The sequence below is a fragment of the Geotrypetes seraphini genome, chromosome 6 (assembly GCF_902459505.1).
Source record: "Geotrypetes seraphini chromosome 6, aGeoSer1.1, whole genome shotgun sequence".
Lineage (NCBI taxonomy): Eukaryota > Metazoa > Chordata > Amphibia > Gymnophiona > Dermophiidae > Geotrypetes > Geotrypetes seraphini.
In genome coordinates, this window is record NC_047089.1 from 24658266 (window position 1) to 24679527 (window position 21262).

The 21262-nt window shown below is 46.7% G+C and overlaps 1 protein-coding gene across 5 annotated transcripts in view; it reads right to left on the reverse strand.

Annotated features, from left to right (window-relative positions):
• The window catches only part of NOX4 (NADPH oxidase 4), a 168046-nt gene that overhangs the window by 22405 nt on the left and 124379 nt on the right, over positions 1–21262 (reverse strand). For all 5 annotated transcript variants that reach the window (XM_033950586.1, XM_033950584.1, XM_033950585.1 and 2 more), the window contains 2 exons: positions 12876–12984; positions 12080–12148 (listed from right to left, as the gene is read on the reverse strand). In XM_033950586.1, the coding sequence (XP_033806477.1) occupies positions 12080–12148; positions 12876–12984 (178 nt within the window). The remainder of the gene's footprint in view (positions 1–12079; positions 12149–12875; positions 12985–21262) is intronic.

Below are 21262 nucleotides of genomic sequence, written 5' to 3' on the forward strand. Positions count from 1 at the left end.
GTAGTATAAGGATCTTACGAGGGAGATATTTACTCTGAAAGCATACATTTAAATGTTACATTAAGCCCTGGAAAATTTTAAAAAAAAAGAAAAAAAAGAAATTGCAAAGGACAACACACACAAATACACCTCATTTTTTTCCAGGATAGATCTATTCATGAAACACCACTAAAGAATGTATCTCTGTATTCTGTAAATCTTCTGTGCAAGGAAATGCTGAAAATAAGCCGATTTTTACTAGGGCTGCACAACGATTAATCACAATTTAAATTTTTAATTGCATAAAGCACCCCCCCCCCTCAAATTTCCTTCTGTACTCGTAAAGGGGTTCCTTTATTAAGGCACGCTAATTGATTTAGCACACACTAAATGCCAAGGCAACCATAGAATATAATGGATGGCTTAGCATTTAGTGCGCGCTAAATCGGTTAGCACGCCTTATTAAAAGGACCCCAAAGTAGCAAATATATATTTCTAAAATTTCTAAACCGCCTAAATGGTTCACATTTAAAACATTCATAATAAGCTTGTAAAACAGTACTTTACATAAATGCATTCAGTTACATTGAAAATCACAGACCCCCCTCTTTTACGAAACTGCAATAGCCGTGCTGAATGGCCCGCGCTGCTCCTGACGCTTATAGGAGTGTCAGGACGCAGCACGGGCCATTCAACTACTATCGCAGTTCCGTCAAAGGAGGCCATAGTAATTTATCCCACTTAAAAGCAATGTCAGGAAAAAACTCAATGGATCCACATTAACTACCGTATTTTCACACATATAACGCACGCGTTATACACGATTTTACAAACCGTGCATAACCATGTGCGTTATACCCGTGAGCGCGTTTTACAACTTTTTTTTTACATAGTCCCCCCCCCGATGTCCAATTCACCCCGCAGGACCGCTCGCACCCCCACCCCGAAGGACCGCAGGACCGCTCGCACCCCCACCCCGAAGGACCACTCGCACCCGCACCCCCACCCTGAAGGACCGCTCACACCCCCACAGCCTCCCCACCCCACCCCCCATCAGAGAAAGGGCGGGACCGCCGGAAGAGGAAGCAGCGCAGACGCAGGGCTCACAGAAGGGCCGGGACCGCCGGCAGAGGAAGCAGCAGGACAACGGTAGGAGCTTCTCCATGATGGGGGGGGGAGGCTGTGGGGGTGCAGGTGCGAGCGGTCCTGCGGGGGGGTGAATCGGACGTCGGGGGGGCGGGCATCAGGCTTTCAGGGTGGGGACAGGAGTTCAAGGGGGAGAGGAGAGTCGGGGCGGGCAAAAGGAGAGTCGGGGTGGCCAGAGGAGAGTTGGGGCGGGCGAAAGGAGAGTCGGGGCGGCATGCGCAGTATACGGGTGTGCGCGGTATATAAAAATTTCTTTACATAAATTACAGTTTCCCGCGCGCTATACCCGTGTGCGCGCTTTACACGGGTGCGTGGTATATGAGTGAAAATACGGTATACACACTAAGTAAAGTCCAGTAATCAAAATTCAGAATGTCTTCTTAAAAATGCCTACCATTAACCAACGCAATTTCAAAGAAAGGCCTCCACAAACAATTGCGTCTTCAACATCTTTTTTTTTTTATTCTTTATTGATTTTCCAAATATTAACTGTGCAATACACAGGTATATAAATATATAATAAATCAAGAAAAGCACATTCATCTTGCAGACATACATTTTATCCCACCCACCCAAAGACTAATCGATAAAAACACAAATACATAGATTATTTCCCTATTTAAAATAGTAATGTAAACCCACTCTCCTCCCACCCACCTTGGATGTATATACTCAAAGGGCTAAAATTAATATAGAAAAGGCCCCCCCCCATCTCACCCTTCCCTGGAAATTAAAGACAAAAGACAACTATAATGAAGTAATAAAAGATGTCAACGGGCCCCAAACCAGTTTAAATAAATTACTGTGTCCCAACATGTCAGCATTCATTTTTTCATACCTATAACTTGAGCATAAATTTGCCTACCAAAAAGGAAAATTGAGGCGATCATAATTTTTCCAATTACGAGTTACCATCTGCATGGCTATCCTAGTCATAATTAGGAAAAGCCGGCCTTTATAGCGGTCCATGGGGGGCTTAATATGCAATAATGTTCCACATATGACTACCTCATATGTCAGTGGACTTGATGATTCCAGTATGGTATTAATCTGTCCCCTTATTGACTTCCAAAAGTTGAGTGTCATAGGACAATAGAACAACAGATGATCCAATGTCCAGATGACAGTGCCAGCATCTATTAGATTTAGAACTGTCTAACTTTTGTAACCTAACAGGGGTCCAAAAAGATCTATGTAACAAGAAAAACCATGTTTGTCTCATAGATACTGACGCTGTACATCTCATCCTCCAAGTCCAAATTCGTGGCCATCGAGACGCATAAATATACTGTTTTATTGCAATGCTCCAATTCAACATTTTTTTTAAACTGTCAGGGCAGAAGTGATTTTAAAGATGGAACATGATTAGATGGAACAACATGATTAAACCGCTTTGAACTTCACGGTATAGCGGTATATAAGAAATGAATTTTTATTAAATTAAATAATTATTAGAAAAATAAAATCACAGCAACAAAGGTAAGAAAAATTATTTATTTTCATTTGAGTAATAAAAACATGTCAGTTCTGAGAATTTACTTCTGTATGAGTACAGAAGGAAATGTGAGGAGGGGAACGCTTTACGCGATTACAAATTTTAATTTGTGACTAATCACAATCAAAAATGTGTAGCCCTAATCTTTTCTAGAAAGTTCCTGGACTAGCAGTCTACAAATGTAGGCCTCACTATTAAGCATGTTACACCCAAATATTAGTATACGCACCCCTTTTAAAAGTCTTACTCTACAACAGGGGTGTCAAAGTCCCTCCTCGAGGGCCGCAATCCAGTCAGGTTTTCAGGATTTCCCCAATGAATATGCATGAGATCTATTTGCATGCACTCCTTTCATGGTAAGCTAATAGATCTCAAGCATATTCTTTGGGGAAATCCTGAAAACCCGACTGGATTGCGGCCCTCGAGGAGGGACTTTGACACCCCTGCTCTACAACAAGGATTCTCTAGCCAATCTTTGGAACACACCAAGCCAGTCAGATTTTCAGGATACCCACAATCCTATATAATAAAATGCTAGTCGCGCATGCGCACTCAGACTTGCGTGATCTGTAATCCCTGATCTGTAGGTCCGTGGCCAGAGTGCGTATGCGGCGGCTAGACAAAGCGGGAGAAACGGACTCGAGCGCTGTGGCCGACTCAGGATGGGAGGATGCGCCGCAGCAAAGTGCTGCACAGGTACTGGAGGGGGAGAGACATATCGCTTCTGCACATACCGGTACAAACCTCCCTCCAGCTTTGGCAGTCACAGCACGTTAAACAGGCTGCTTCGCGACTTTCTCCTGCAGTTGAGTCCCTCTGCCGCGTCACTAATGATGTCATCAATGATGCGACACAGAAGACTCAACGGCAGAAGAAAGCCGCGAACCAGCCTGTTTAGCGTGCTGCGGCTGCCAACGCTGGAGGGAGGTTTGTTATTAAAGTCATCTCGCCGGGAGGGTCGCAGAGTCAACGGGGGTTGGGCTGGGAGGGGAGAGAACCGTCTGCCTCGGGTGCTTCAGGCAGCAGCAGCGTTTACAATTCGCTGCTGTTGTGGCTTCAGGCCTTCCTCTCTGGCCGGTCCTGCCTACTTCCTGTTTTCATGAACACAGGACCTGCCAGAGAGGAATACCTGAAGCCAGCAACAGCAATGAATTGTGAATGCTGCTGTTGCCCGATGAAGTAGTTGAAGGAGGAAAGTGAGCAGAGGGGGAGAGAATGACTTGGAGGGAAGAACAGATGGCAGGGCATGGAAGGAAGGAGGAAGGTACGCCAGACTAAGGGAAAAGGAAAGAGGAGATGGAGAGAGGCCATATGGGACAGAGAGAGAGGGGGCGGACACTGGATGGAAAGAGAAGAGAGGTCAGTGAATGGAAGGGGCAACATAGAGGGTGAACAGTATTCTAGCACCTGTTAATGTAACGGGCTTAATGACTAGTGAATATATATATTCCATCATTAGGTCAGAAGTTAAGGAATTCAGATCTATTTCATGGCATATTAGAGTTCTTTACTTTTAGGGCTCCTTTTACTAAGCTGCGTTAGGGCAGTAACTCGCGGAATAGTGCGTGCTATAATGCCGTGCGCGCTAGACTCTAATGCCAGCATTGAGCTGGCGTTAGTTCTAGCCGTGTAGCGCGGAGTTAGCGCACGCCAATCTGATGCGTGAGCTAAAAACGCTAGCGCACCTTAGCAAAAGGAGCCCTTAGTCATGGATATAAAATGTTTGTCTAGCACAGGGGTGTCCAAGGTCGGTCCTCGAGGGCCGCAATCCAGTCGGGTTTTCAGGATTTCCCCAATGAATATGCATGAGATCTATTAGCATACAATGAAAGCAGTGCATGCAAATAGACCTCATGTATATTCATTGGGGAAATCCTGAAAATCCGACTGGACTGCGGCCCTCGAGGACCGACATTGGACACCCCTGGTCTAGCAGGACAAACTCCCTTTGAAACTCCATAAATTCTTTGAGTTTGAAATCAGTCATCAACTGTGTAACAGTCCAAATAGCTTTTGTTTGCCAGCCTTTCCAGTTAATCAAGAGGTTTTGATTTACTTTTCAACTGCAAATACAACCAAACAGGCATCATCTGAAATTGATTGTCATGAAAAACAGAGCCAGAGAGAAGATTTATTATTTGACAGGTGGTAGTGAACGCTCTAGGCTTTTCCGTAATTAGAGATTTATATGTAGTGTGGAGTAATGATAAAGGGTAAGGAGTAGTCAACACATGTTCCATTAGAGGCCACCTAGGATGAGCATCCATTACTGAATCTTAAAACCAATGGATGCCTTTTGGCATAATAAAAGAAAAAAATAAAGAAAGATGCATTTATTAAATTTTCTATACTGTTATCCCCAGGGAGCTCAGAATGGTTTACATGAATTTATTCAGGCAGTCAAGCATTTTCCACTGTCTGTCCCAGTGGGCTCACACTCTATCATCCAATATACCTGGGGCAATGAGGGGATTAAGAGACTTCCCCAGGGTCACAAGGAGCAGCCTGGGTTTGAACCCACAACCTCAGGGTGCTGAGGCACCAGCTTTAACCACTGCTCCAATCTAGAAATCAAAATGTAGCAGAGCCAAGTAAAGTATAATGAAGCCATTGTGACATCACTGATGAGGTTGGCTCTTAGGCATTGGTGGAATGAGGCATTATGACATCACAATACCAGCTCTGGTTATCAGAGGCTGAAACTTTTCACACTATTTATTCATTCAATTTTCTATACCATTTTCCCAGGGGAGCTCAGAACTGTTTACATAGATTTATTCAGGTATTCAAGAATTTTTCCCTGGCTCTCCCAGTGGGCTCACACTCTAATATACCTGGGGCAATGGGGAGATTAAGTGACTTGCCCAGGGTCACAAGGAGCAGAGTGGGTTTAAACCCACAACCTCAGGGTGATGAGGCTGTAGCTTTAACCACTGCGCCACACTCTCCCCCTATTTAGAAATCGGGAAAGTTTATTCCTTATACTATAACTAGTCTTTAAGCCCGTTACATTAATGGGTGCTAGAATAGATGTGTCTTTCTCTCTCTCTCCTTGGCTGCTTTCTGTCTGTCTTTCTTTCTTTCTGTCTCTTTTTCCTCCGCTGTCCACCACCACCCCATGCCAGCTCCCCCTGTCCAGCAGTAGCCCTTCTCCCTTCCTTTTATGTCCCCTGTGTCCATCAGCACCTCTTCTGTGCTCCCCTGTCCCTCTTCCCTGCTCCCCAGTCCATCAGCACCTCTTCCGTGCTCCCCCTGTCCCTCTTCCCTTCCCCCCCGTCCATCAGCACCTCTTCCGTGCTCCCCCTGTCCCTCTTCCCTGCTCCCCGGTCCATCAGTGCCCCTTACCAGCTACTCCTGTCCAGCATGTTCGTTTGCAGCCTTTTTCCTGTTCCCCCCGTCCATCAGCCCCTCTTCGTGCTCCCCCTGTCCCTCTTCCCTGCTCCCCGGCCCATCAGCACCTCTTTCGTGCTCCCCCTGTCCCTCTTTCCTATTCCCCCGTCCATCAGCACCTCTTCCGTGCTCCTCCTGTCCCTCTTCCCTGCTCCCCGATCCATCAGTACCCCTTACCTGCTCCTCCTGTCCAGCATGTTTGTTTGCAGCCTGGTGAGGATAGCGGCCAGCTGTAGTGAACCTCGCAGGCCGCTATGCACCTCAGTAGCAAGTTCCTTCTGACGCGATCGCGTACGTCAGAGGAAACGTGCTACTGAGGTGCTGAGCGGCCTGCAAAGTTTGTTACAGGCGGCCGCTATTCTCACCAGGCTCCTTTGAAGAGCGGCGTCGGCAGCGGTACTGGGCGGCGATGATGCGGCTCTGGCGCCGCTGGGAGAGAGCTTTCCTGCAGCTTCCTCCAGCAGCAGCGGTTGGTGAGTGAGGGCGGGAGGAGGGGAGTGGCCAGTGTTCCCTGCCGCAGGGTTCTAAAATGGAACACGGCCACGGATCACACACCACGGCGGCAGGGAACACGAAACCTTTAGGGTTTTATTATAAAGGATGAGCTGCTACATCCTGTGGCCATTTTGAAAGCCTGTGAAATTGCTAAGAGTTCTGGTCAACTCCCCCCCTCCTCCCCCCGCAGCAGTAGCAGTGTTTTGAATGATTTGTAATCTCCTCAGTGAATTGCAATAATCCAGACACGAGATAACCAAAGAATGAATTAGAATGTTGATTGAGGACGAAACTAGGATGTTTGATAAAGAACGGATCAATCTTAACCTGACAACTGGGGGTTACTGCTCATGCCTGGAACATTAAAGACATATATGGCTCTGTTCCTGAAAAGCAAAGAGTCTGAAAATCAAATTGGATGAGAAGACTCTGATTAAATATCACACACGGGCTCCAACTGCGGTTTTCCTGCCAGCATTATCCTTCCCAAAATATTAACATTCTATCAATGTGTGCTGTTTCCTGTGTGTTTAATTTCATTTACTTTCCTTCTTATCATTATACCACATTATACAATAAAAGAAAGATATTTTTTAATCACTCGCACATTTTGCTTTGGCATGCACGCTGCGGCATTTCTGCCATAAACACAGCTGTTGTGTTTAGTTGAATGTAATGGGGAGAAATTGCAAACCAATTGTCTAATCCTGAGTAATGAGGTTTTTAGAAGAATGAGTGCAGATACTGAAGATATTTGAAAGATGTGAGTGGTAAGAAGACACACATATGCATCAGACCGCACTTAGAATACTGTGTCCAGCAGTGGTCTCCATACCTCAAGAAGGATATACCATGTTTCCCCAATGATAAGGCAGGGCCATCAAATAAGACAGCCCCCCCTTTTTAGAAAAAATTGTAAAATAAGGCACCCCCCCCCCGCAAATAAGCCACCCACCGATACCTGCGCTTACCCGAATCGGGTGGTACGGTGGGTGACTCCGTGTGGTCCCTCCGTCTACCGCGGGGGTCAGCAACCCGCGGCTCCAGAGCCGCATGCGGCTCTTTTCCACCTTTGCCGTGGCTCCGGTAGTGTGTCACGCAGGCATGCAACTTACAAGTCCGGCGTTGCGGCGGGAAATAGCCATGCTGAGCAGTGAGCTCAGCACGTACACAGATGAAAGCCTTGCTTGCTGATTGGTCCGGCGGCCGTGCCGCCGGACCAATCAGCAAGCAAGGCTTTCATCTGTGTAGTGCTGAGCTCACTGCTCAGCATGGCTATTTCCCGCCGCGACGCCGGACTTGTAAGATGCACGCCTGAAAAAGAAATCATCCTGGCCGGGGTCGGTGTCATGCTCCGGAGATCTACAGCCTTCCTATCTCCCTCTCCCTTCTACCTGCTTCCGGCCACATCCCCTGCTCCGCGGCTCTCTTCGGCAACTCAGCAGCAGCGATCGACACAAGCTTCTGACGTCGGGGCCTACCCTCTGCGAGTCCCACTTGTTTCAACTTCCTTTTTCCACAAAGGCGGGACTCGTAGAGGGAAGGCCTCGATGTCGGTAGCTTGTCTTGATCACCGCTGCTGACAAGTTGCTGAAGAGAGCCGCGGAGCATGGGGGTGTTGCCAGGTGCAGGTAGAAGGGAGAGGGCCAGATGCAGGACTCGTGGGTGAGGGAGCAGAAGAGAGAGAGAAAGAGAGAGGGGAGGGAAACAAAAGGAAATATTTCATACTGGGCTGGGCCGGAGTGGAGGGAGGGTGGAAAGATTCTAGCTACAGGGTGCAGTAACAAAGGAAAAGGGGGGGAAAGCTGAAAATGGAGATAGTGACACAAAGAAGAGAAAGGGTAAGCAGGACCTACTGAATAAGGATAGAGATACAGAGGGGACATGAAAGGGTAAATAAGGCATCCCCCCGAAAATAAGCCCTAGAGCATATTTTGGCCTTCCAAAAAAAATAAGACAGTGTCTTACCATCGGGGAAACACGGTAACTCTGCTGGAGAGGGTGCAGAGGCGAGCCACGAAACTAGTCAAAGGTATGGAGAATTTGAGCTACCAGGAACGCCTCAGAAAACTGGGACTGTTCACCCTCGAAAAGAGAAGATTGAGAGGGGATTTGATAGAAACTTTTAAAATATTAAAAGGATTTGACATAATAGACCAGGAAGAAGCATTACTGACATTTTCAGACGTGACACGGACAAGAGGTCATAGCCTGAAACTGTGTGGCAGCAGGTTCAAGACAAATGTCAGGAAGTTCTATTTCACACAGCGAGTGGTGAGCGCTTGGAATGCTCTCCCAGAGGAGCTTGTGGCGGAGACTAGTGTTCAGGGTGTCAAGCGCAAGTTGGATGCACACCTTCTTGCAAATCATATCGGGGGATACGGGAAATCCGGGTCTCCAACAGGGAGCACCTAACTGGGCCTCCGCGTGTGCGGATCGCCGGACTAGATGGACCTAGGTCTGATCCGGTGAAGGCGTTTCTTATGTTCTTTTATTCTCTTTTTCCCCCTTTCTGAAATCTCGGTGACCCGTCAAATGCACGCAGGACATTGGTGTGCCACAATTCTGCCCCAACATTTCCGCGCAGGACAAATGTGTGTCGCCCTCTGGGCCTTTCCCATTTGTGCTTTGGGGGGGATTGGGAGGGGGAACCCCCCAACATACTCATGCTCTCATTGAGGGGGAGGTGTGTGTGTGGGAACCCCCCACTACACTTATAACTTGCGGTGTCCTCCAGAAGCCTTCCCATTTCCGCTCTTGCGCTCTGAGGGGGTGTGTGGAGGGGGAACCCCCCACTACAATCCCACTCTCCTTCAGGGAGATGTCGATGCACTCTCAATTTGAAGATAGTCACAACCCCCCCTCCCCAACTAAACTTACAATTGTGCCCCAAATATCCCGCTCCCTTCATGTGTGCACTTGTCGGTGCACACATTTGATGAAGCAGAATTCTCGGGGCGCAATTGTCTTGCGCTCTACTGATGGTGTACCAAAATCTCTGTTCACCTTCTCCTTTCTCACATCTTATCCAGGACAGCATTAACTATTTAGGTGCCTCTGGGCCCCTCAGTCATGCAATACCCTTTCCCCTTACTCCCCTGCAGGACAAGGGGGAAAACCGTCCCTGGCGCCGTCTTGGTGGGGGCACCAGCACCTTTCTGCCCCCCCCCCCCCGTGCCATACTCACGCCCTCCCTTCTCCGGCCAGCTGCTCAAGCCGACCTGACTCCCCTCTGAAATCACTTCCTGCTCAGGGGGCCAGGATGTGACATCATGGGGGAAGTCAATGCTGGCATGAAGCAGCAGGCCGTAGAAGTTGCTTGTACTGGCAATGATTTAGAGGTTATGGGGGAAGGGAGGGCGTGTCATGGCGGTTATGGGGAAGGGAGGGTGTGGCGCAGTGGTTAAAGCTACAGCCTCAGCACCCTGGGGTTGTGGGTTCAAATCCACGCTGCTCCTTGTGACCCTGGGCAAGTCACTTAATCCCCCCATTGCCCCAGGTACATTAGATAGATTCTGAGCCCACCGGGACAGATAGGGAAACATGCTTGAGTACCTGAATAAATTCATGTAAAACCGCTCTTAGCTCCCCTGGGAGAACGGTATAGAAAATTGAAGAAATAAAATGAGTGTGGTGTGGGGGGGTGGAGAGAGGGCACAGGGGGTGGGGGCACCACCGCCCAAGGTGCCTTGTACCCACAGTACGCCACTGCTCCCCTGGTCTGGTAGTACAACTTACCTCCCTATCAGCTAAGCTACTTGCTGATGAAAAAAAGCAGCATATAAGTGAACAGAAGCACTGTCCATCTGCCCTGCTGACGGCTCTGCTGATTCATCCTCTTCGCACATGATTTCTTGGCCGTCGTTTCCACTTACCATTTTACAGATGTTTTTGCTTCCACTTATAATTTTACTGTGCCTTCAACCAGGCAGTTTCCTGACCTTAGATCTATGAAACTCATCGTTTCAAACCCCTAACCATGGTTCTTAGCGAAGCTCACTAATCCTCACATACAAACTGCAATGGATATATATTTATTCTGAACAATGTATCGCATGAATACAAAGGGAAAAAAAAAAATCACAACCCCACGTGCGGGATACGAAACCATAAAAGAGTGGACACAAAATCAAGCTACAGCGAGGACAATCAAGTTATTAAAACATCATATGTTAACATAATACATACATAGAAACATAGAACATGACGGCAGAAAAGGGCTACAGCCCATCAAGTCTGCCCACTCTGCTTACCCACCCCCTGTCTATGCCCTAATGACCCAATTTCCTTATCTTGACCCTCGTAGGGATCCCACATGTGTATCCCATTTATTCTTAAAGTCTGGCACGCTGTCTGCCTCGATCATGTGCATAAAATGATCCTTTAAAAAAAAAAAAAAAAAGTTAACATATGATGTTCACACACACACACAAAAAATCTATTGTACACTACCTATAGTGGGAAAAATTTGACCTGGATTAGATTTACAAAATAAAAGCAGGAATTCATTTAGGGGGAGGGATTTCATTTAGGGGGAAGATAGGGGTAGGGGTTGGAAATATGGGAGGTGTATATAAGATTGAATTAGTTAATATGGAAATTAAATTTGAAAGAATGATTTAAATTTGTATGACATATTATTATGATTATTATATTGAATGTATTTTTGTATTATCCCATTGTACTGATTATCTGATTCTTTCAATAAAGATTGTTATACATAAAAGCAGGAAATGTTAATTTGATAGCATAGGACCCAGAAGTCCTCCGTTACGGCCCTCAAGCACCTCCCCTCACTAGTCAGTGTCCTCCTACTCTCAGCTTACACCAACTGACCCACTTGGCCCTCTGAACCTGAATAAAATAATGCCACCAGTGGCATAGTGAGGGTGAGAGGTGCCTAGGATGGCAGCACCCCTTTCCCGATCCTCCCCACCGCGTAGGCGCCCCCCTTCCCTTATACCTACAACTACTGTTATTTATCATTTCTACAGCGCTGAAAGGCGTGCGCAGCGCTCTACTTGTTTACCGCCGCAAGCAACCAAAAACTTCAACGTGCTCCTCGCGACCCCCGCAGGCTCTCCCCTCTGACGACACTTCCTATGTGCAGCACCCGGAAGCGACGTCTGCGGAAGAGATGGCGCGGTCGAGAGGAGCGCGCTGAAGTCATCGCTCGCAGTGGCGAACAACTAGATGTAGAGGAAAGGGAAGGACATACGCGCGTGGCTAGGGGGGGGGGGAGTGGGAAGAGGCAGAGTAGCGGAGAGGAGGAGGGGTGCTGGTGCCCCCCTTCCATTATAGTGGAGCTAAGAATGGAATATTTTTTATTCACCTGTAATTCATTTGTTTAGAAAGCATTTACGTTCAGAATACGGGATGGATATATAAGTATCTTGACTATACATCAAAATTAGGAAAATGTCATCGGTACAAGATGTAAACATGAGCAGATCACACCGTGCAGGCTGTTCATTCTATTGCCATCGGCAACTTCAAATTTCTTTAACACCTAAATTGCTTGATCCCCATCTAACCTGCTTCTGACTCCAAGATCAAGAGAACTCGGCATTATACCTGCATTCCACTGTTTTGGCTAACGTACAACTGGATGTTGAGGTAATCTGGTCGATTTTCCTTCCAAAGCTAGAAAGAATTATACAAACACATGATTTAATGCGTTTTGGCCTTAATATACGTTATGGCATTAACACTGGCAATAGTTTTCGCAGCCAGGAGTACAAGGCCACCAAGTTGTGGCCTCATGCTCCCAGTCGCGTCTTAAAGGGGCCAGCCAAACTGAAAGTAAGGTCCCCCAATACAACCTCCAATCACAACTCCCTCTTCCAAACCCCCCACCCGGTGGCATAGCGAGGATAGGAGGCCCCGCGCCCTCCTCTCTGCCCCTCCAACACCGATCCCCACCCCCTGCTTCTTCTGTACCCCCATGCCATACTCGTACCCTCTCTTCCCACCCCTGTACCTTTTTAAATCTTTGCCAGCACGAGCAGCTTCTCCGGCCTGTTACTAGCACTGGCTTTCCCTCTGAAGTCACTTCCTGGCCCCATGACCCGGCAGTGATTTCAGAAGCCAGGTCAGCGCAAGCAGCCAGCAAAAATTTTAAAGAGGTATGGGCGGTGGGGAAGCAAGGAAGTAAGTGTGGAGTGGGGGGGGGGGGGGCGGAGAGGTGCCAGCGTCCCCACCAAGACAGCATCGCTCCTCCCCTCCTCTCCTCTCTTACTATGCTACTGCCCCACCCCAAAGACTATCCCAATCAAATCCCTCCCTACCTCAGATCTCCCCATTCCTCTAAGCCCTGCCCCCCCAGGTCCAACTTGTAAAATCCTTGGGGTCATTACGTAACTTACTGTACCTTGTCATATAATGCACAGAGAAGGTCTGCAAACCAGTGAAAAGAGTGGATGTCCCTGCAAACCCAGACAAAGTAGAGTCTCCTGAGTTTGTGCGTCTTCCAAACATCTCTGTGGAATAAAAAGTGTGGAACTCAGTTTGAATCAGAAAGACTTTCCTAGTACATGAAGCAAACTTGATATACACAGCACATGCTGTTTCACTAGAACTCTAAGGTGAGCCAGGAAAATGTTTAGCAAATTTCACTTAGTTATTTCACTAGATCAGGGTTCTCAACACAATCCTGGGGCCACACCCAGCCAACCGGGTTTTCAGGATGCCCACAATTCATATTCACCAATACTAACATAAGAACATAAGAATTGCCGCTGCTGGGTCAGACCAGTGGTCCATCACGCGGCAGCCCTATGGTCAAAGACCAGCCGCCATAACTAAGACTAGCCCTATCAGCGTACGTCCTTGTTCAGCAGGAACTTGTCTAACTTTGTCTTGAATCCCTGGAGGGTGTTTTCCCCTAAAACAGTCTCCGGAAAAGCGTTCCAGTTTTCCACCATTCTCTGGATGAAGAAGAACTTCCTTACGTTTATACATAATCTATCCCCTTTCAACTTTAGAGAGTGCCCTCTCATTCTCCCTACCTTAGAGAGGGTGAACAACCTGTCTTTATCTACTTTGTCTTGAGTCCCTGGAGGGTGTTTTCCCCTATGACAGACTCTGGAAGAGTGTTCCAGCTCTCCACCACTCTCTGGGTGAAGAAGAACTTCCTTGCGTTTGTACGGAATCTATCCCTTTTCAACTTTAGAGAGTGCCCTCTCGTTCTCCCTACCTTAGAGAGGGTGAACAACCTGTCTTTATCTACTTTGTCTTGAGTCCCTGGAGGGTGTTTTCCCCTATGACAGACTCTGGAAGAGTGTTCCAGCTCTCCACCACTCTCTGGGTGAAGAAGAACTTCCTTAAGTTTGTACGGAATCTATCCCCTTTCAACTTTAGAGAGTGCTCTCTCGTTCTCCCTACTTTAGAGAGGGTGAACAAACTGTTCTAGACAGAAATTATGACAAAATGCTTATTTTATGATAAATGGTTTTGCTGTACCTAAATATTTTTACTCTAATAAGAGCCAAAATACATCCACTTTAATGTGATTTAAAAATATTTTAAGAAATGGTGATTTTGATACAAAACATTATAATTTGTGTGAATAGTCTTAAATATTGTAGTCAAGTAACATACTGGAAGCAATAGACAGACTAGGGTTGCCAGACGTCTGGATTTCCTCGGACATGTCGTTCTTTTTGAGGACATATCCGGGGGTCTGAATGGCTTTTCAAAACCCGGCACTTTGTCCGGGTTTTGAAAAGCTTCGCCTCAAAATCGCATCGGGAAGGGGCACCTGCGCATGCACGGACGCAACGCGGTGACATCACACATGCATGCGACATCATTGCATCACATCTGCACATGTGCGGGATGCCATATGGGGGTGGGGCTGGGGGGAGGAACGGGGTGCACCACAGGCTGATCAGGGTGGAGCCGGGAGCGTGACCATGGCGCCAGATCTTCCTTCGGGAAAATCTGGCAACCCTAGACCAGGGGTGACCAATACGTCGATCACGATCGATCAGTCGATCGCGCAGGCAACTGAGTCGATAGCGGAGCCATGTGGTTTCCCTTCTCTTTTTTTCCCCTCCTGACCGGCGTATAATTAATCCACCTCTTGGAGAACGCCGGCCAATCAGAGTGCTGGTAGGGCGGGGTTAGATGGTATGCGGGGGATGGAGCTTAGCACGGTACTACGCGAGACAGAAGTGGTGCGCAAGTGTTTGGGCAACCAGGTGAAGCGCTTCCAGCTCTGGGCCGTTTGTTGCCTGTTCAAACCACCCATTGTGGTAAGAACCGAGGTTGGGAATAGTGCTGCCCAGGTGAATCGATTTGATTAAAAAAAAAAATTGGCCTCCCGATTTGGTAACTGACCCTCCCCCTTGCCCCTAAAGCAGGATTGTCAGCACTGCCTCTTGCTGGCCAGCTGCTGCCGCTCCTGCTTTAGAGGGCGAGGGTCAGATCCGGCTTTCCCCCTGACCTCCCGTGCATCCCTTTACCTAATTCCAGCAGGGAGCAGCCTGCAGAGAGGATCGCAGGTACTTTAGCGAACCTTGCAGGTTGCCATAGGCCTCGGGAGCTGTCTTCCCTCTGCCGCGATCCTGCCTCTGATGTCAGAGGAGGGGCGGGACCCCGGCAGAGGAAAGACAGCTCCTGAGGCCTATGGTAACCTACAAGGATCACAATAGTACTGGCGATCCTCTCTGCAGGCTGCTCCCTGCTAGAATTAGGTAAATGGATGTGTGGGAGGTCAGGGAGGAACATGCAGGCCTTCCGGGGGGGGGGGGACTGGCCTTCGGGGGGGGGGAGGACATGCAGTCCTTCAGGGGTGGTGTGCAGGACTTCAGGGGGGACAGGCAGGCCTTCAGGGGTGGGGTGAAGGCCTTTGGAGGAGGGGGGGCCCTGGTGTAGAAGTACACGGAGAGATGGAAGGGGGTTTCAAAGAGACGTGCACATGCCGGACTCTGGGGGGAAGAAATAATGGGTCTAAAAACAGTGGTGAGGGAGAGAGATGATGGATAATGGGATTTAGGGAGGGAAAGAACAGAAAGGGAAGAAGTTGGACACAAGGGATGGTATGGAGGAGGGGATAGAGAGACTGGATAGGAGGGTAATTGGGAAGAGAAAGGGAGAGATGGTGGCCCCTCGGGTGGTGGGGAAGGAGGGAGAGATGAAGGATGAAAGGTAGTTGAGAAAAGGTGGATCTGGGGATGGAGACGAAAAAAAGGAAAGATGCCAGACATCTGGGAGAGGGATGGGAAATGGAAGGGGAGGACAGAGATGGAAGATGGATGGTTAGTACAGAGAAAGAAGAAAATGATAAATGGGCAAGCGAGTTATCAGGAGACAACCAGAGCCTAGGATCAAAATGATTTGAATAATGACCAGAGAATAAAGGTAGGAAAAATTATTTTATTTTCAATTTAGTGATCAAAATGTGGCCATTTTGAGAATTTATATCTGCTGTCTATATTTTGCACTATGGTTCCCTTTTACTAAACCGCAATAGAGGTTTTTAGTGCAGGGAGCCTATGAGCATTGAGAGCAGTGCAGGACATTCAGCACAGCTCCCTACGCTAAAAACCGCTATCATGGTTTAGTAAAAAGGGAAGGGGTATATTTGTCTATTTTTGTATAGTTGTTTCCGAGGTGACATTGCATAAAGTCATCGGCCTTGATCTCTTTGAAAACCCCCCAGAATATAAATGATAATTAACATTTTCTCTAGGTACAGTGTGCTTTGTGTTTTTTAAAATTTTATTGTAGTTGGTAGATCATTTTGACTTGGTCATTTTAAAAGTAGCTCACAAGCCTAAAAAGTGTGGGAACACCTGCCCTAGACAGCACCAGGAAACAAAGACATCCAAAAAGAAGCTTCAGAGTTTATTAAAAAAAAAAAAAAAAAAAAAAAGGTTCCAAAATTTGGTCATATAAATATGCCCTAATAAGGCTGTACTAGAGGTCAATGGACGTTTTTAAGTGCAAGAACAGTATGACACCAGTCTTAGAACAACGGGCACTTAACCAACCACTATGAATGTCGTTCTCCTTATTTTTCTGGTAACGTACTATATATTTCTTCCTTTTGCGACTGAAAAATGATTCAAAACCATTTTTACAACTTTCAAACTGACAATACAAAATTGTCTGAGATCTTATAATGTCTTATATCCAGTGATGTTACTGTTGAGTGACTACTAAGTGAATGTTTCATCTTGCAGAATTTGACATCTAAAAATGCAAGTTTGGGCACAAGCAAGTTTCAAAGATGATAAAGCAATGGATGGTTATGAACAATAGTACTACACTTCTCCCTCCGTATTCGCGGGGGATGCAGGCAGAACATAGCCGTGAATACCGAAAAATCACGAATAACTTTTTGCATGTTATTCGCGGTGTTTCAGTAAAATAGACCTGAAAAAGATAAACCGTGAATAACCCGACCCGCGATTTGCTCCGTACAACGCCGGGAGCAGAGATTTCCTTCAGGAACCACTGGGAGCAGCGATTTCCTCCAAGAACCACCGGGGGCAGTGATTTCCAATGTGAAACGCCGGGTTCAGTGATGAAAATTAGGGGGGCGGAGTCAGCAGCTGAAAAATCGCTAATAAGCAAATCCGCAGATATGGAAACCGCGGATACAGAGAGAGAAGTGTACATACATTATTGTTTTTAATTTGTATGTTTGTATGTTAGGCGCTTAGGTGTAAGCAGGTTATATATTTTTAAAATAAAATAAATCTCTAATTGTTTTTAGGTGCCATCGACTCGTGTTTGAGTCCTAGTGACTTGATGAATTGAGAATATAAAAAGAAATCAGTTTTGTGCTAGTCCGGAAAGGTCCTCCAGCATCATCCCCATGGTTGTTTTCAACGTGTCCAGTCATCTGATTGCAGGCCGCCCTCTTCGCCTGGTTCCTTCGATCTTCCCAGACACGATGCCCTCCAGTAATCTCTCGCTTCTAATGGTGTGTACAAAATAAGACAGTTGTAACGTCATCATTTGGGCTTCAAGTGACATAGCCAGTTTGATATCTTCCAGAATCGATTTGTTCATTCTTCTGGAGGTCCATGGCACACCTAAAATCCTTCTCCGGCACCAAATCTCAAACACTTACCCCAAATTCTATAAGAGTTGTCCAGATTTGGAAGCGGATTACAGATCTGCACACAAATTAATCAGCCATTAATCAATTACTGATGATAATTGGCACTGATTAGGACTTAAGTGTAGATCTATGCACTGTAACACTATACTAAATTGTCTTGTGCACAACCCAAAAGAGGGGTGTGGCCAGAGGAAGGGCATGGGAAGGTCAGGTGCATCCCAAAATGTAGGTACAGTGTTATAGACTAGGATCATTTATGTGCCCAACTGCTATTGGTTGAGTGCCAGAAAAAAAAAAAAGCAGCAAGGGCCTGCAAGGGTGGGGCAATCGACCTTTTGTTTATTGATGGACCCAAAACACGCCATGTTTCAGTGTAGTCACCTGCGTCAGGGGGGTCAATTGATTAAATTTTTTGATACTTGAATGTGTATACAAACAACCCCCAGAACGGGATGAATCGATATTAACAGAAATTTGTACTCAACCTCAGATAAGAAACATGTCATGTGAAACCTTCATCAGCACCTCAAACTATTCTAGAACAGATTAGATGCACAAATTTGCCATTAGAGAATACTAGCTTAGTGCCTAGATTTTGGGCACCTTTTAGCGCCCTTTATTAGAACTGCTCCATAATTGGGGGTGGACTTAATAGGGCAGTGTCTGAGGGCCCACTGTGCCCATAACCAGTGGCGTAGTAAGGGTGAGTGGCACCCAGGGCGGTGGCACCCCTCCCCCACCCTCTAATCTGCCCCTGCCACACATATGCCCTCTTCCCTTTCCCTGTACCTTTTCAATTTCTCCGGTGTGAGCAGCGTGCCCACATTGGTGTTGGCTCGCTCTTTAATGCCACTTCCTAGATGCAGGTGATGTCAGAGAGAGCACCGATGCTGAGCGGGCAGCAACCTCGTGCCGGGGAAGTTAAAAAGTTATGGAGGAAGGCAAAGGGTGTGCATGCGAGGAGGGGTGCTGCGCCCTTAGCAAGACAGCACCTGGGGTGGACCACCCCCCTTGCCCCCTCCTCTTATTATGCCACTGCCCTTAACTTCTTTCTAATCCCTTTTGATAGGTGGTTGAGGGCCTATGACCCTTTTTGCCCAAGGACCCAGATCACTACCAGTCTAACCCTGCCCCAAATACTTTCTGTGTTAGGGGGCATGTCATGTGGGGAAAATGGGCATGGAAGGTATTTTGTATGTCTATGTTTATTAGGATTTGAAACACCGTCCTATCTTGGAGAGGTTCAGAGCAGGGTACAATTTTTTTACTCTAAGTTTTTTCCCTATCTGTCCCGGTGGGCTCCCAATCTAGCTATGAAGCCTGGGGCAATGGAAGATTAAATGACTTGGCCAGGGTCACAGGAAACAATGCTGGGATCAAACCTGCAACCTCAGGGTGCTGAGGCAGCAGCTCTTCATTAGTGTCCTGGAAATACCACTCGCTAATTAGCACTTCTTAGCATATACCACTTACTGCCGCCTAAAAAGGAGATGCAATAGAATAATTTCAAGCAAATTGACAGGAGTAACTGCAAGTTCAACACAGCGCCTCCCCAATAATGGCCCCACAAAATTTTCAACCTCCTCATTAAGCCGTAGGAGAGTATGGCATAGAGCCTCAACACCCTGAGGTTGTGGGTTCAAAACCTGTGCTGCTTCCTGTTACCCAGGGCAAGCCACTTAATCATCCATTGCCCCAGGTACATTAGATAGATTGTGAGCCCACCAGGACAGACAAGGAAAAATGCTTGAGTACCTGAATAAACTCATGTAAACCATTCTGAGCTTCCCCTGAGAATAGTATAGAAAATTGAATAAATGAATAGTGTGAAAAGTTTCAGCCTCTGATAACCAGAGCTGGTATTGTGACATCATAATGCCTCATTCCACCAATGCCTAAGAGCCAACTTCAACAGTGATGTCATAATGGCTTCATTGTCCTAGACTTGGCTCACTTTTACTTCATTTTGATTTCTAGAGTGAGGCAGTGGTTAAAGCTACAGCCTCAGCACCCTGGGATTGTGGACTCAAACCCACACTGTTCCTTGTGACCCTGGGCAAGTCACTTAATCCCCCCATTACCCCAGGCACATTAGATAGATTGTGAGCCCACCGGGACAGAGTGGGAAAATGCTTGACGTACCTGTATGGAAACTGCTTTGAGGGTGGTTGTAAAAACTACAAAAAGGCGATATGCAAAGTCCCAATCCCTTTCCCCACATTTTATCAGGGTTTAAATAATAGGACCCCTAGATCCCTTGTTGACCAAATTCCTACTTTGCTTGAAATGTTTCTTTGTGCGCTGCTAAAGGTGAAGTTTTACCACACTAGAGGTGAAAGATGATATCTTCAGTCTTACAGGGCCCACTGTAACCAGAGGACACTCGCTGAAAATCAGGGGAGGGAAATTTCAAGGTGATGCTAGGAAGTACTTCTTCACCGAAAGGGTGGTTGATCATTGGAACGAGCTGCCTCAGCAGGTGATTGAGGCCAACAGCGTGTCAGATTTTAAGAGAAAATGGGATATTCATGTGGGATCTATAGGAGAGTAAGAATCAGGGAGTGGGTCATTGGTATGGGCAGACTCGATGGGCTATGGCCCTTTTCTGCCGTCAATTTCTATGTTTCTATGTTTCTATTCAAATACACAAGCAGCCTCCCAGAGACAGGGAATAAGAGAAATTCCATCAAAATGTAATATGCAGAAAAATGGCAGACAATGAAGGCATTATCTTAAAAAAAAAAAAGAATAATGCAATGCATTAATTTCTATACGCGACTGAAACAATATTTTTTTACCTATTTAAAATGACTGAACAAAAAAGATAGGGGTAGAAGAATAAGCAGATCTTTAAATTAAAAACCTTAGAAGAACAGATAGTATGCTGACTAAAGTAACACAAAAATAGAACCCAAAAATGTATAGGGAGGAAAAATATATAACTGCTGCAAAACCTCCCCAACCCCAAGAAAACCAACTGACAAGGGGGAGAGACAAGAAGAAACCTCAGTCTAAATTAAACAGCAAATTGCACATGGTGTGAAACAGGAGAACCCTCAGTAACACAGCCGCCCACTAAGGGAAAGGCTGTCACCGGCTGACACTCAGAAAGAGTGTAAACTGTGAAACATCCCCGGGTTCTTCCTGTCAGTGAGAATAAATCAAGTGCACCCCCAAAAAGTGCTACGTGTGAAAAAAGATTCTAGAGATCAAAAAAACACACTATGAGGTTAAGAAAATCTTGTCTCTACTCCTTGCCAGGGGGGCCAAGCAAGGAAGGAAAGTGTCCAAATCTGTCCGAATCAGAACCAAGCCAGTCAATAAATGGAAGTACTTAGCTTCTTAGACTGTAGAACAGCCAGCCGATGTGTGACATCATCCGTCCAACGGGACTCCGTTTCGGGGGTGCACACCCCCTTCCATAGTGTGTTTTTTTGATCTCTAGAATCTTTTTTCACACGTAGCACTTTTTGGGGGTGCACTTGATTTATTCTCACTGACAGGAAGAACCCGGGGATGTTTCACAGTTTACACTCTTTCTGAGTGTCAGCCGGTGACAGCCTTTCCCTTAGTGGGCGGCTGTGTTACTGAGGGTTCTCCTGTTTCACACCACGTGCAATTTGCTGTTTAATTTAGACTGAGGTTTCTTCTTGTCTCTCCCCCTTGTCAGTTGGTTTTCTTGG